The following is a 16212-nucleotide window of genomic DNA, read 5'->3' as shown; positions in this document are numbered from 1 at the left end:
TTTTTTCTGAATTTTGCAATCTAGGTAAAAAAACTCTTCTAAATCATAGAATTCAAAACAAAAAATCATAAAAAATTTAAATTATATAATTTAGAAGATATATTTTTATTTCTGAATTATTTAATACAAAAAGTACTTTTTAATTTATCAATTACACATTGCACAAACCACAACAGTCATTTTGTATAAAACAAAGTTTTCAGATTGTGTGTTTGTGAAAATACCTTTTATTTCTGAATTACAAGTTATTTTTTCACAAACTTTTAAATTATATAATTTGTAACTTGTAATTCTTTTTTCACCTTATTTATTTTTTATCCTTTATATAATAAGAATTTGTTAGTATAATTTTTTGTGGCTATAATTTTCATTTCAACTCTTTAATAATAAAAATAGCTTTAAGCTATCAAAGATTAATAATAACGAAATTATTGTTACAATATAATAGTTTTAAGAAAATGCTAACCAGTGATTTTGGAATATTAATTAACAAATTTAAAAACAACAAAAAATTAGTAATATATATTTAAGTTTGATTTTTTTTCAGTATTTCAAATTCAGAGTAAATCCAGTTCAGTGTTTATTAATTTTTTTATATAAAAATCATTTGAAATTAAAGTGGTATAAATTTTAGTTTCTAAAGTGAAAAATCAGTTTTTACTAACGTGCTATCGGCGGTTGAAAACATGTTTTTTAATTATTTCCAAACGAATAAAACATAGTTTTTATAGGAAAATAATAATATTTTTTCTTTAAATACAAACATTTTATATCAGTAGGGATAAACAAAATATTTCATTAAAAGATTAAGAAGCTAATTTGAATTTTTTATAGGTTAAACTTGTTTTGTGGTTGGATAAAGGGTTTTGTTTTTAATCTGAAAAATAAAACAAATTAGTTTCAAAATTTTGAAAGCAAAAAAGCTGCTACATGTTGGGGGACACGTCCATGCATGACGCAAACGACAACCATGCGGTGGTGACGCGCCGTGTAATCATCCATCATTCCATCACAGTCAGTTATCTTAACGTAGCACACAAAGCAACGTTCTCTCTACCACTCCCACGTGGCACCCTCCTTCATGTTTTCTCATGCTTTCTACTTTCCCTTCCCCAGAAAATTCAAAAAATAAAAAAAAAATAAAAAGAAAAAAGCGCAAACATCTGAACCTTTATTCCTTTCTTCACGGTAACCATAACTATAACCGTAACCATAACCAAATTCTTCTGCGTAGCGAACCTTTCGTTTGAGAATCTTCTTCGTTCTCCGTTCTCCGTTCTCCATTCCGATGGCGAAGGAGAACGTTCTTCACCGCGCGACCTCTTCTTCCAGTGACATCTCGGTCTCTTTCGACAACGACGTCACTTCCGGCCCCGCCGCTTCTGCCGGTAACCTTTCCTCATTCATTTTTCTCTCGATTTTACGAGATCGCTTCCATGCAATTAGGATTGTGGAATAACTGTATTGAAAACAAGAACAAAAACAATTCATGCGGTTACGTGTATTGCTTCTTCTTTGGATTGCTCTTACGCAGGGCCTGTTCACAGGAATCCATCCTCTGCGGAGCGGAACGTTCCTGCGCCTGCACCTGCACATGCACCGGTTAACGTTGAGACTGATCTTACGAGAGTTAGCAGCAAGGGAAGCAGTGCACTGGCGCTCGCTAAGTTCCTTGACGCGAAAATTCCCTTCAGGAAAAAGGTTTCACCAGAATCACTGTGTTCTATAATTATTCTTCGAATTTTGTGCAATTGAAGACTCGTGTGTAGCAATGTTGTTGCTATTCGGAAGTTAGGCTTATATAGCAAGGCAGGGTCAGAAGTGTAATTTTATGCTGTGACTTGTTTTTCAGTTGGAATCCTGTTGTTGGGAAGATAGATTTATGCATCGATTAAATTGGAGGTGTTGATAGTGGCGTGCTGAATTGTGGTTTTGTGTTGAATGGGGTCTCAATTGTGCATATCCGCATATATAAATAGATAAATATATAGGTTGCGGAGTATCCGAACAATCATTCTGTATTGGTCACATTTCCTGATACTACTTCAAATTATTTGCGTGTTTTTTAATCCTTGAAAACTGTTTGCAAATGTGTTAGGTGCAATGGATACATCGGGCTTCCGTACTTAAGGATGATGGTACAGTTGAAATTAAAGTTCCAGGCGCAGGTAGTAGTATTCATGAGCATGATGTTAAAGGTGATGAACCTCATAATGAATTAGGGGACGAAATACACAGTCAGGATATTCCACCCATTAAGCCACTTCAAATTGTAATGCTTATAGTCGGCACACGGGGAGATGTCCAGCCATTTGTTGCGATGGGGAAGCGTCTGCAGGTTTTTTGCATTCCTGGTTTCTGAAGTATTAGTTTTACACAATATACTACAAGAATGTGTTGTAAATTGTTACGTTGTGTTTATGGAAATAGTTAGGGTTCAAAAGGTTTAATTTTACTCTGGCAACATTTAATTTAATTTAATTTAATTTAAAAGATAATGGAAATTAGGTTATTAGTTCTTTGTTCTGAAATTAAGGTTTTAAATTGTAGATAGGCTTTAGCAAAGTGATGCGGTCTACAATTGGAGTGCTGCAGTCTGCAATTTAAAACCTAGCTTGTATTGATGGCAGGTGCCTTTCAGAAATTACATATAAAAACATGATAGTCTGGCCAAATGTTGGATGAACAACCCCTTATTATTATTTGCTTATGAAATATTTTTGCACCAAGCAAATGTTTTGTAATTTTCTACTTTTAATGCTAAGATCCTGCTCTGGCTTGCTTAATTGCTTCCAAAAGCCTGGGAACATAACTGGTCTCCTCCAAGTAACTTGTGGTTCAGGTTTTCTGTGCAAGTGAGCTTACACTAGATTTATGCTTTTAAGTTTTACAAATATACCAAATACAGCCTTGCATATGATGTCCTTCCTTACCATTCCCAGAAATTTCAAAATCAGTTTATTTGAAATTACTGTAGTGTGGCTTTGTGCCTGAGAGCGGTTGAACAGGATAAAAGCAATTTTATAGTTTCACAACTTGTAAAGTACAACTAAAATAACCCCTTTGTATGTCTTCCCCATTTATCCACCCCATAAGAATCGTAGGTGACCCTAGAGCTTCATTTATTTGTTTTGACTATGATTGAAACTGTCAGCCCCTTCTGGGTTTCATTATGGATCACAAACTTTGTTTCTAATTAGCTTATTACTTTGGAACATGATGAAAATCTTGATGTCTTTAATTTCTAAAGCATTTTCATTCTCTCCTCCTTTAAAGCATAGTTTTTTTCAACTTAACTTCTTAAGTCAATTTTTATCCTATGTGGTGCAACCTAGTTGAGGCTGTGTCTTTTGCAGGAAGATGGCCACAGAGTTAGGCTAGCTACTCATAAGAACTTTGAAGATTTTGTCTTGAATGCAGGCTTGGAATTTTACCCTTTGGGTGGAGATCCTAAAGTTCTTGCTGGTTGTAAGTGTTTCTAGATCCAACTTGTTTTAAATATTTAAAGGTGAGCAATAATATCACCTGGTAATGACTGCTAAAACTATCTTTTATTAGTAACTTGTCCCTAGCATCATTTGCAGTTTTCTACTATTTATCTTCATAATTCAACACAAAAAAAACTAAGTAGATGAATGCAGTCCATTTTAACCAGTGGAGTGGATCACATGACAAGAAATGTTATGTATGCTGTACATATTTGTCAAAAAAGATGTATACACAAAAAACTTTATCTAAAAGAATGAAGAGGTCTATAGCTGGAATAGAAGGTAAATCTAAAAATTGATATAAAATCATGAGGTTTACACCTCAAAAATCAATGATACAGTTTTGGTCATATGGAGGTGAGAGAATGTTTATACCATTGATTTCTAATATAAATATTTGTAGTCATTTGATGAATTGTGTTTCTTCTCTGTTCACGCTTTCAAATTACTTATATACATGTTTTTTTCAGATATGGTCAAGAATAAAGGTTTTTTGCCATCAGGACCTTCAGAAATACATATACAAAGAAATCAAATCAAGGATATTATTAATTCTTTGCTTCCTGCATGCCAGAGTCGTTACCCAGAGTCTAATGCAACATTTAAAGCAGAAGCGATAATTGCTAATCCTCCAGCATATGGTTAGATTTTACTTAAAAAAATTATTTCAATTTCATCATGTTATGTCTCGTAATAAGTATAATAAATAACATTGAAGAGAATGTAATTCAAATATTTTATTAAGTAATAAGAGATTGCATAGTGACAAAAAGTTCAATCACTAACTGTGTCCCATAAAATTTATGGATTTTTATCCTCTAAAGTGCTTGGTATGTACAGAGTGGTAATCTCACAGTTTATTATAACTGTGGCTGTATTTTATCTGTTAGTCCATCAATGGTTACTAATTCAACACTTCATAGATTGAAACTACACTGCACCTTAGAGGATCACAATCTAAAGTTTAAATTATAATTATTATTAGAAATCGAGAAGCATTGAGAATGATAACATGAGAAAAAGCTTAGCAAGAAATCTGGGAAACCTTTGTTCTGAAACTATCAACTGAAAGTCTAAATCATACAGGTTCTGTTACATTTACTGTAACTGGTAAACTGATAAGGATAGTTAGACTGACAGATGGGCATATTGGAACTGAGTATTACCCTAATATTTGCAAATTGTAATTTGGGTAGACCCTGGGAAAAAATATATACAGAAAAAATTGCTGGAATTTTTTTGTATTGTGGTTTGGCAGCTTGCTAATATTGATGAAGACCTTACAAGGAAATATCCGTAGAGTGGCTTTTCAGTTGGGTTAGTTTCCCACATAGAGCAACGTTTCTAGAGCTTTATGTTGATTGAGTTTGAAACTATCGAATTTAAAGAGTGGGCAAAGTCAAAAGCATAGGGAGCAAGAATGTATTGGCAGCAGCAGTTTTCATGTTTTACTGATTCGTTCTTATTTGATGACTAAACAGCTAGATTAGTTATGGTTTTGAGGGTTACTTCATTTCATTATGAGACTGAAAAGGTATACTGTTAGTTCAGCAAAGCAATGAAAAATAAACTTGTGGGACGCTTGTAGTGGCTGTGAAAAGTAACTCGTGACAGAGAGAGGGGAAAAAATCCTAGTTTTCTCAAGCTGACATGCATGATGAAAGAAGACATTGTAGACTAAACAAGAAATTCCTCCGTTTTATGACGAAGTACCAAAGATGGAAACTACTAATAGGCTAATACCAAATAGAAATAAAGTTCACTGGCAAAGGAATATATAAATTACTACGGTTCTAGAAAGCTATCTGATATTATTTACAGCTGTTATGTATTACTAAAAAATATTGTATGTTATTTTAATGTATATGAACTTATGCAGGGCATACACATGTTGCTGAGTATCTAAAAGTTCCACTTCACATATTCTTCACAATGCCATGGACGTAAGTCTTGTTTCATGACATGGGCTAATCCCACACTTAATTATACATGTCTATTGTGATTTTTGTCCTGTGTTTGTCAAGCATTGGCTCAGGAACTAGAATAGTTTTCAGTAGTCATCAAGAACAGGTAAGCAGATACATTAGAGGTTAATTTTGTACTTTGATTATTCATGACAGTGTTTTATAACATTTGCAGGCCTACTAGTGAATTCCCTCATCCTCTTTCCCGTGTTAAGCAACCAATTGGCTACAGAGTGAGCTCTACTCTCTGTCTGTTAATCTAAAACTATCCAATCTATTAATTTCCCATGGGATTCTAATTTATCGTGTTGTTTGGTGTTTCAACTCTTTCAGGTGTCATATCAAGTAGTTGATGCTTTAATCTGGCTTGGAATACGAGACATGATAAATGAGTTTAGGAAGAAAAAGCTGAAGCTAAAGCCTGTTACTTATCTAAGTGGATCTTACACTCACCCTTTTGACGTGCCCCATGGTTATATATGGAGCCCTCACTTAGTCCCTAAACCAAAAGGTTAGATATGTATTTATAATTCACTCTCAGATTTTAGTCCTCACTTTTCTATTACTGTCCCTAAGCCACTATAGTTGTATGCACTTGTTATTAGATAGGGTTGTGAGGCATACTACCACATAATCATTATTTTTTGGAGGATGTCATGATAATCTATTTGTCTTTTACTGATTTGCAGACTGGGGACATAATATTGATGTCGTTGGATTTTGTTTCCTTGATCTTGCTTCAAATTTTGAACCACCAAAATCGCTAGTAGATTGGCTTGAAGAGGGAGAAAAACCTATTTATGTTGGATTTGGAAGCCTTGTAAGTTTCTATGCTCCCGTGTTTGGGTCATCTAATCAACCTCTGATGAATCAGCAGACTACACTGTCTAAGTAAGATTGGTTAGTAATAGATATACATGTATCAGACTCGATCGCTTGTTCCATACTAAGGTGTTGAATCAAAGGTGCCTCACCTTTTGATCTCTAATTTGTTTCCGAAGTTGTCTGTGAGAAGGGGAAGCTAAGAGATAAATTTTTCTGAGTTTTTCCTGGAAGTGCCCATGATTTCATTTTGGTTTCAAACTAACTCAAATTAATAAGAAACACCTGTCTTGAATGAAATTCTGTGCAACTATAATATATGATTGTATACTTTGAGAAACAAAAGTAGAAAACGCTTTCTCAAGAAGTAAAAATAAAGGCTCTTCCATTTCATTTATTTGTTTGCCAAAACAGAGATATGAAACTGCGGAGAAACAACCTCTATATGTATTGAGCTATAATTCTGCCTTTGATTGTATTAAACATCAAGATATATGTATGACATCGTTAAACCCTTCAAACTCTATTGTAATGTAATATTTGTTGGTGTTTTAAACAGCCTTTACAAGAACCAGAGAAAATGACGAAAATTATAATACAAGCTCTGGAGAAAACAGGACAGAGAGGTATCATCAACAAAGGCTGGGGTGGTCTTGGGTCTTGTGAGTCACGATTTCTGCGTCAAACATGCCATTGGTATACTATTTTTGCTGCTTTGATTGTGAAACATGTAGTAATTTCTGTTTCTCAGTGGCAGAACAAAAGAAGTCCGTGTATTTATTGGACAACTGTCCGCATGATTGGCTGTTTCCCCAATGCTCTGCAGTGGTAATTTTTTCTCAGTGGAAGTACTAATGTTTTTTATTTAAGTTTGAGTTCTGCCTGAAAGTTGCAAATCTCAGGTACATCACGGGGGTGCCGGAACAACTGCCGCTGGTCTTAGAGCTGAAGTAATGTATCGTGTAATTCAACTTTAATGTTATTATTCATCTCACAATAATAAGATCATTTCCATTCTGCATTTTTGCAGTGCCCAACAACTATTGTACCATTCTTTGGGGACCAGCCATTTTGGGGAGATCGGGTACATGCTAGGGGAGTAGGTCCTGCACCCATCCCGGTGGATGAGTTTACACTAGATAGGCTGGTTGATGCCATACACTTTATGCTGAAACCTGAGGTAATAATTTAAGATTAAAGACCAGAGAAGTTAGTATTGTGAATGTAGCTTATAGAATGTGTTCCGGATCTACCCTTGTTCACAATCCATAAATATCTCATACAATAATTTACCAGGAAAAAGGTTATGCACTTCATTAAATGTTTTGCTTGGCGATCGCTAAAAGTTTATGTTTACCAAACACCCATTTATTTACATGTGTGACGCACCGATTTATATTATATTTTGTGTCATGGGCAGTGATATCTGGGATACAAAATCAGAGTATTAACAACTGGAAGTGACTTCACAGCTGTAGTTTCCCCTAATTCTTTTTTTAATTAGGGAACGATGTGTTTTAGTTTGTTATACTTCCTGTCAAATGTGGTCAAGATTCTTATACGTTTATACTAATGAATTTGATCTTGGAACTGTGAATAGCTAGTGAACTTTAAAAAACATTATGAATTCTTAGAGAGATGAACTAAATCAACAATGTCCTTTAGAGTTTGAGAACCAAATATATCGATATGAAAGCATAGGAATCTTGACCGTGTACTGTGATCTAAAAGCATATTTTTCTTTTCTTATAATGGTGTGACTAGAAGAAACTTGGGACTTTTTGCATCTTATTCAAACCCTTCACTACTATGTTGACGCTAGTAATTTGTTATTATGGTAAGAGGTCTGTGCATTCATCGTCATCCTGGAATGCTTTTCGTTTTTACTCTTGCTGATATATCATTTTGGGGCTTATATACAGGTGAAAAGGCGTGCTGTTGATCTTGCTAATGCCATGAAAAATGAAGATGGGGTGCTAGGAGCGGTTAAAGCTTTCTATAAACATTATCCGGACCAAAAATCGAAGTGCGAATTCGCCAAGGATTTAGCAACGAAGCCCAAGCCAATTCATAAATATTTCTGTTTACGAGGATGTTTTGGTTTCTCTACATCTTCTGTGGATACACATCAACCATCAAAAGAGAAAAGAAAAACTACATAAAGCACATTCGTCCATGTAATCGTGTCCGCTATCCAGTTGTGTAATTCTGATATATCAGCAATAGTGAAAAGTAAATAGTCCCGCTGGTTTTGCCGAGCTTATCCAGAAGCATTTCTGAAGGAATTCCAGTACAGTCCAATCTTTTTTACTTTTAGTAAGGTTTGCATCAATATAAGAGCCAGTGTTTTGTAGAATTCAACCAATCATTTTCTAAAATATATCATGGATAAGGAATGTGCAAATTTGTTGGGTTATCTTTGTGTACTGTTCTTCTCCAAGCATTGTATTCAATTTGTTACTGTCCTCGTTCCCCCCTTTGTTTATTAGACTATTAGACTTACACACACAACAACAGAAATTTTTTAACACGTGATTATTAAATAAATAAGTGAACTCAATTTTATAATTTTTAATGAGCTTTAATCAATAGCAATGCTTTCAAAAAGTGATAACACTTTTCTACTGTACTTTCCAAGTGTGTTCTACATGTGCAGCCTCGCAATGTCTTAATTCAATGTTGTATTTACAAATTTATAATATGAAAATACACCATTTCAAATAAGAAATTTAAAGGAATGAAATATTTGTAGTTTTGCTCTCTTCCTTGCGAAAGGAGCAAGGGGATTGTTGATTTTTGAGGACATAAAGCTTCACCTTACTACATAATTCACTCAAAGCTAAAAGAATGAAAAGAATTCTACTCAACTTTTTCCCCTTTCCACTCATTTTATATATTGTATTGTATGGTTTATGATTTGTTACACAACAGCAGTTAGGGCTGACCCTGAGCCTGAGCCTGGTAAACTTGGCCTTTCAGACTTATTTCTTCCTGATCAGAAAGGCTTATAGATGGATCCACTTCCAAAGTTGACATCTGTAATGAGGGCACAATAGGAGGTTTTATTCTGTGTGTTACCGTCATCTTCAGGCCTTGTGTCGTATGAATTGTAGCTCCAGTAGTCATCTCAACCTATATAGGTTGTATAGTATCAGTTTCTTGTTATTAAGATATCTTAAAGCAATCAACTTTAAGACCATCATTCTGAAACTTTAAGGTTATGCTTAAAAAATTTAAAACAATATCCCGAGACCTCATCAAAGCATTTAACCATCACAGCATAGTATAAAACTTACAGGTGGAGCTCCAACTGCCATTTGAAAGTTGAACCGTCTAACAAGCATTGCAAGTGCTACTACAGTCTTTACAATAAGCATCATAGAAGCATACAAACATAAACACCCATTAGTATGCGCAATAGCATTTGCTCACTGTAACTCTTGAGAAAACTGAATCCACTCGTAATTATAAGATCCTCGAACTAGCCCTTTGGCAAGTAGCAGATACACAAAAAATTTACAGCATAGCAATGAACATTACCTCGTATGTAGCAAACAAATCACCTACACATTTCCGTGGTCCTCCACCAAACGGAAGATATCTGAAAGAAAGGATAACACACATTATAGAACAGATAAACTCTTGGCCTAATGTAAGACAAAATTCTCCTCAACATTATAGGATAGAAATAAGACAAATAGTATACTTGAAGCTTTGATTAGTCTCGTTGGGGTTTGGTCCATCTAATGGCCATCTTTCAGGCTCAAACTTGTCAGCATTATCCCACAGTTTTGGACTGCGATGCAGGTTCCAGACAGATATAAATATATCTTCACCTCTGCAAATAAATATTAATGCATAATCAGCGTGGATCAGAAAGGAAGATGCTCATATATTCATAATGAGAGAAAACATCTGTATATAGAGGGAGGCCAGGTTTTTCTCAAGTTAAAGTGATTTAATCACACTTTAGGAGGTTAGTGTAATTCACTCCATATCAAGGAGCTTTGAGTTCACACTTGTGGTTAAGGATGCTATAAGAAACTTGAAGATTAAACAAAAAAGAACAAGACCTTTAAACAAGATAAGAAGAATAGGTAAACTATTTCTTAACGAGTTAATCCAGCCAAATATTTATTGCAATGCAATTACCTCTTTATAGGGTACTCTCCAAGAATATCATTCTCAATCGAGCGACGAATTAACACAGGTGGTTGTGGGTAAAGCCTCAATGACTAAAAATTGAGTATATTTATAAAAGTCAATTACTAGATAGATATAAAATAATGAGATGAAACGTAATGCAAGTATGTGTATGCCATCTTTATACCTCATTGATCACTCGGGTTGTATATTTGAGTTTCTTCATATCTTCAATAGTTGGATATCTATCTCCAAGTACAGAGTCAACCTATAAAAAAAATCACTTATTTATTAGATTCTACTGATCTGGAAGCCTAATATGATATTTGATACTAGTTTGAAAGTTAGGAGGCTGTTTAGTTTGAAAAAATGTTTCTTGTTTTCACTTTTAAAACAAAAATGCAGCCCATTATCACTTTGTTTTATGTTTTCAGAGATTAGAATAGGAATCAGTAACATGTTTTTTATTGTTTTTACTGTTTCCTACAAAAATCTGAAAACAAACAACAAAGTGACATGACCATAAATAAAAGTGAAAATATAAAACACTTTCTGGGACAAAATGGTCCCTAAATCTCATGAAACCTCTTCTTGGAGCTTGGACATGACCCTAGGCTCCTGCAGCCAACAAAAAAGGAGAAGAAAAATATTCTTGTATTAGTCATTACTGCACTATGAATGAATTCTTCACTTACATAATTAGGAACAAATAATTTTTAAGTGTATACATCTCAATTTGGGATTGATGACAAGAAATAACTGTAATGTTATGTTGAACATGCATTATTACCAAACTTTTCATTATTGGAATGAAAAAACTTTAAACAGCATTATAGGAATGAAAAAAACTTTAAACATGCATTATTGGAATGAATTTAGTTTTTTTGCAGTTCCATCAAGTAATTGTTAGCCCAATTAGGGATGCTAAGAACAACGTATATATAAGATCACCAGAACAAGAATCCCCTTCTTATTACCTTGGATAGAAGATAAAAGGTCCAAGTTAAAACAGCAGCTGATGTTTCATGTCCAGCAATGAGCATGGTCATTAAGTCATCACGAAGTTGCTTACTTGATACCTACAAAGAGTCAATATTTCATACTTCGCACTCACATCCAGGTTTTTTATAAAATAAAATAATTAGAGACGCAGCTAACATACATCATCTCCTGATGCTAACAAGAAGTGTAGAATACTTGGATCTTTTTCATTCATGTACTCCTCATAAAACTGTAACTCTTCTTCATCCACTATTCTCTGAAAATGATAATGGAAAAATATACAAAACAAAGAAGAGCTATGATGAATCACAGAACGGTATTTTGATGTAAGACGAGTGAATGACAGCTGAAAATTTCCATGTTATAAAATTGATATTTACTTAACTACATATGCACATCAAAGCTTGAATCTTGTATAATGTTTAAAAGAAAATCACCAAAAAGCTACTGTATGCCTACATACGTCAGAGATACAATATTTGTTGGGCAGAAATGTGTATTTCGGAAGACCATATATATAAGCACATTCATATTCAGGGAAACCACCAAAGATTTTCAATCTATGCTCTAAAGATCTAATCATAGAAGTTCTCCTAATCTAACTTGTGAACATAAAAGGAAGCAAGAATAATCAGATGTCAAGTGCTTCAATTTGGATGGAACTTAAATGATGAAAAAAGGAAGAACAAGCATTTCATTCATTTTTAATGATGGACATGTAATCACCAAGTAGTTCCTTGGACTTTGACTTTAGCTAACAGTTTAGGAATCAAGATCTAGTACCAAAGTTCAAAATAGAAGATAGTGTCAGAGATCGAAAAGATTCCATATTGATGAACATAAACTTATATTCATAGCAGATGCAAGAATGTAGACAGCATATCAATATTTACAAGTGCCTTTCTGCAGTGGCATCAGATATTGCATAGCATCTCACATGAACATATTTTGAGACTACAAGCTTGAGTCACACTAATGACAACATTACCTTGCATATTGCTATCAGATCATCAAGCGTATCATTGATCAATTTGAGAGCTTGATTAACCTTCCTCAAACGTGGTGATACATCTTTCCATATTGGGATATCCCATACTGGAATTGGAGAAACACTTCGATCTTCTGCTTCTCTCAGTACAGTATAAACTGCCTGATATGATTAAATTAAGTACAACAATGTGAATGTGGTATACTATAAATAAATTCCTTGGTGCAAGATAAATTGTATACTGGAGCAGTGAACATATAAATGAAAAAAACATGAGGAAATATTCCAAAAACTATACCTCAATTATACCAGTGTCGTTTGATAAACTATCAAAATCATAATTGAATACTGCCTTTCCAATGATGTCCAAGGTCAATCGAGAGAAAAGTGACTCCATCTCAGCATCTTCTCCATCGGATGCAGCAGCATCTAGCTTCTGGCAGAGCCTATCTGCGGCTTGTCCAAAAAGGCCAATCATAGCTGCTACGTACTTCACAATCAGGAAATCAAATCAAATGCAAGATAGACAAGCTGTGGCAGAGATTTAAGACAAAGTGAGGATGGTGTAGTATGAAGTAACAAACATCTCTTATTGACACCATAAAATAAATATATCAAAATATGATGCTCTATGCATATGCCTAGTTTAATAAGTATTTCCTAGTGCCGATTCTGTTTCTCACCTACATAAATTAGAAATTGATTATTCAACATAAGAAGGTAACCCTTTAAATCATGACCTCAGCAGCCAAGAAATCTATCTAGCCTATGGTTCAAAGTGACTATAAATAAATCGTCCAAGACCAGTAGAATACCTTCTGGTGCAATGCTGGGACTATAGCACGGCGTCTAACTCGCCATATTTCACCATCAGCTGGGATGAGACCTTTCCCCATTACAAAATCTAGGATCTCAGCCAAGATGCCCTGAACATGAAGAAGTACTAATAATAACATGCAAATACAATGTATGAAAGAAAGGCGAGAACAGAAAAGCAATTGTACAGCAGCAGTTGTTGTTGATTACCTTTGAATAAGCCTTTGAATTGTCTTTCAATATGTGTTTTGCAATATTCGGATCAGATACTATCAGAAAGGACTGCAAAACAACCAAGAGCAAAACACGGTTATTCCCTATAAGGTGTCCTTTTCTTTATTGATAAATTCAGGTTAAGGGAGTTTCTCCCTTAACATTGAGGGACCCCTGAGCTTAGACCCAAGCATGCAATATCATAATCATAAAGGTCAAACAAGTAAGTTAAAGTGTCAAACCCCATTGGCTATCCCACAAGGTTTTAAAAAACAGTTTGCAACCATGATTTCAGTTACAACGTCAAGGTTCATGGGGTTTCAGCGACCGCATGAACTGCATCTGTCTGTAAATTTCCTCAATAAAGAAGGTGATGATATTGCGACCGCAATTTAAAACCCTGCTATCCCACATGAGGCATTGTTTCCAAAGAAAAATAAACTACATTTCACCTGAAAAAAAAAAGAGAAAAGAAAAACAGAACTAACCTTTGGTCCAAACGTCAACCTAAAAATCCCACCATATGTGAGGTAAAGTTCATACAAGGGGATGAAGAAAGCCACACTTCGAACAGCTTTGATTGACCCTTTTGCCTCAGGAATTTTGGGGTGCTCACCACCCTCTTCAACCCAACCAAACAAAAAGTCCAGAACTCCATTGGGCACCCCCGCCTTTGCCAATCCCTCCAGTATAGAAACCAAACTACATCAAACCAACAAATAAATAAACAAAAATCCCTCTTGGACTGTACCCAATTCAAATCATACACCATACTAGAGTTAGACCGAAATTGAAGACAAGAGGGTAAATTAACAACTACCCCATCATTGTATTAACCCAGAAAAAAAAAAAACAGAGAATTTTCCGTTAAAAAGGGCATTTTTAAAACCTCAAGAATTTTGTTATACTTACACAGATTTCTGCTTCACGGTGAATTCCCCAGAGGCAATCCTCGCAGACAATGCAGCTCGTCGTTTCTCTTCGAGAATGAGCTCCTTCTGTACCTCTTCGTCATCCACCGAACCCGGGTCTCTTCCATTTGAAGAGGAACATGCAACCACTGAGGAAAAAGAGCCTCTCTGTGTTGTTATGGAGCAAGGAAAGCAAGAAGAAGAAGAAGAAGAAGAAGTAGAGGTGGCAGTGGCTAATTTGAGTCCGCTTATGCAAATTTGCTTTGCATGGAAGCGGTGAGTAGAAATTGAAAGAGGAGGAGCTCGAAGAAGAGCAATGTGGGAAGCCATGGATCACACAAAGTGTTGGTTGTTAGAACAAGTGGAAAGCAGATAAATAAGTGGTTAATGCACAAACATAACAGTGTTTTGCGTATAACATCACGTGTGTAAGCTTCTGAGTGGAATCTTTTGTGTAACCAAGAATGAACAACTTGGTTGGATGCCGTTTCTGGAATCTCCTTTTGTTCTTTTTATTTTCGTCAATGACTAAGTTTTTTGTTCCTATCAGAACAAGCCACGTTTCTCTCTCTGTTGTTTTATCACCTATGTTTCTTTGGTGTGTACAAATCAAATGTATTATATTATAAGTTAATTTAACTCATTTATAAATTATTTTATTAAAATTAAATTAAATGAGTTAAAAGGATATATACTTTTAATTATAAATAGGAAACAGTCTTAATCTCATTTAAGATATCATGTGAAAGACTATCTCATATAAGAGAAACTTCATCATAAATCATTGTTTGATTTTTTTTTATACCATAAATAAAAGATATTAATGAAAAATATTAATACATGAATTAAGTATATGATCTGTAAAATTAAATTAATCATTCACCATAAATATTACATTAATTGAAGGAATTTTTTATGAGCTAAATATATATGTTACATTAATTATAAAATTAAGAAAAACAATTACTCTTCTGATGGTATAAAAAAAGATAAGAAAAGTTGTTAAAGTGGTCTTTGATTAAATCGAATAATGTATGCAAGAAACAATTGAATATAGTCTTATAAAAAGTATAAAAAAATATCTTATAATTAGAATTAATTAGAGAGAAAAGAGTCTTGGTACATACAGAAACAACAAATTATTGAAATTCAGTGAAAATTCACATATTTTTCGCATAGATTATAACAATATAATTTTAATACCGAAACTCACTGAATATGATTCAACTTCTTCACAATTGATCAACCCCTGAATTTAATTTGATTTTAGTTCTATGTAAATTAACAAATTGTGTTACACTCCTACCTTCACTCTTAAAATAAATAAACAAAATAATTACCAAAATAAATTTAATTCAAAATATAAAAACAAAAAATAAAAATTATATACGCAAGTTTAATTTTTTTAGAAAATAAACATACTATATTTAATTTTTTAGAAAAAACTAAAACACTGAATCGTATACTTAAACCTGATTTATATATCCAAAATAAAAGAAAAAATTAAGGTCAGAGGTGATAATAATACAACTTCAAAGTAAAAATATTATTCTCTTATACTACTTTTATATATATAACAAGATGATAAATCCCTATATACTGTTTATAATTTTGTGAGATTTTTTTCTATAGATATTTTATGAAATATTGCAAAAAAATTCCATAAATGTAAAAAAAAAAAATCGTTAAAAGAAAATGTTGATAAAGTGCATGATGAGTATACTATAATTGTCCACGTTGATACGTGGAATTATCACTAAAGAGGATTGGTTCGTGTGATTCTGCCATGGATATGGTGAGACTGACATTTATGATGCTTCATTCTTTATCTCTATTGCTTTTCATTTTCATCTCCTTTTCTATCT

At 33.8% G+C, this 16212-nt stretch overlaps 2 protein-coding genes across 11 annotated transcripts; one reads left to right on the top strand and one right to left on the bottom strand.

The window, feature by feature from the left end:
- Positions 1–1091: 1091 nt before the first annotated feature.
- Positions 1092–8690, top strand: LOC137826827 (sterol 3-beta-glucosyltransferase UGT80A2). Of its 9 annotated transcripts, none has more exons than XR_016514550.1 (14): positions 1092–1388; positions 1535–1701; positions 2099–2338; positions 3357–3468; positions 3959–4129; positions 5368–5431; positions 5628–5685; positions 5786–5963; positions 6142–6272; positions 6834–6936; positions 7032–7102; positions 7177–7224; positions 7305–7454; positions 8197–8690. XR_016514550.1 is itself a non-coding variant. In XM_068632972.2 (14 exons), the coding sequence occupies exons 1-14, from the start codon at positions 1289–1291 to the stop codon at positions 8434–8436; spliced, it is 1839 nt and encodes a 612-aa protein (XP_068489073.1). In that variant the 5' UTR covers positions 1092–1288; the 3' UTR covers positions 8437–8690. The 9 variants fall into 9 exon arrangements, 4 of the variants coding, with proteins under 4 accessions (XP_068489073.1, XP_090149553.1, XP_090149554.1 ...); XR_016514552.1 differs by having other exon boundaries at positions 6142–6343; XR_016514551.1 differs by having other exon boundaries at positions 6142–6343; positions 7026–7102.
- A 298-nt stretch (positions 8691–8988) lies between these two features.
- CYP97A3 (cytochrome P450, family 97, subfamily A, polypeptide 3) lies at positions 8989–14964 on the bottom strand. 2 transcript variants are annotated; one of them, XM_068632964.1, is made up of 15 exons: positions 14349–14964; positions 13925–14138; positions 13434–13505; positions 13223–13333; positions 12706–12897; positions 12408–12569; positions 11580–11675; positions 11395–11496; positions 11003–11035; positions 10605–10685; positions 10427–10509; positions 9981–10112; positions 9815–9875; positions 9571–9636; positions 8989–9406 (listed from the first exon to the last, which is right to left on the bottom strand). In XM_068632964.1, the coding sequence occupies exons 1-15, from the start codon at positions 14675–14677 to the stop codon at positions 9209–9211; spliced, it is 1932 nt and encodes a 643-aa protein (XP_068489065.1). In that variant the 5' UTR covers positions 14678–14964; the 3' UTR covers positions 8989–9208. The 2 variants fall into 2 exon arrangements, with proteins under 2 accessions (XP_068489065.1, XP_090149552.1); XM_090293426.1 differs by lacking the exons at positions 13434–13505; positions 13925–14138; positions 14349–14964 and having other exon boundaries at positions 12706–12938; positions 13223–13332.
- Between the last annotated feature and the right edge of the window lie 1248 nt (positions 14965–16212).

This window comes from Phaseolus vulgaris, chromosome 8 (genome assembly GCF_051622355.1).
Source record: "Phaseolus vulgaris cultivar YP4 chromosome 8, ASM5162235v1, whole genome shotgun sequence".
Lineage (NCBI taxonomy): Eukaryota > Viridiplantae > Streptophyta > Magnoliopsida > Fabales > Fabaceae > Phaseolus > Phaseolus vulgaris.
Note: the sequence above shows the minus strand (reverse complement) of the source record. Positions and strands in the feature narration are given on the sequence as shown.

Coding starts and splice junctions, on each gene's coding strand:
- LOC137826827 (XM_068632972.2), top strand. CDS start 1,289: ATGGCGAAGGAGAACGTTCTTCACCGCGCGACCTCTTCTTCCAGTGAC. Junction 3,469..3,958: donor TCCTAAAGTTCTTGCTGGTT/GTAAGTGTTTCT, acceptor TGTTTTTTTCAG/ATATGGTCAAGAATAAAGGT. Junction 4,130..5,367: donor TGCTAATCCTCCAGCATATG/GTTAGATTTTAC, acceptor GAACTTATGCAG/GGCATACACATGTTGCTGAG.
- CYP97A3 (XM_068632964.1), bottom strand. CDS start 14,677: ATGGCTTCCCACATTGCTCTTCTTCGAGCTCCTCCTCTTTCAATTTCT. Junction 13,506..13,924: donor GGTTGACGTTTGGACCAAAG/GTTAGTTCTGTT, acceptor GTTGTTTTGCAG/TCCTTTCTGATAGTATCTGA. Junction 9,407..9,570: donor TGGCAGTTGGAGCTCCACCT/GTAAGTTTTATA, acceptor CAACCTATATAG/GTTGAGATGACTACTGGAGC.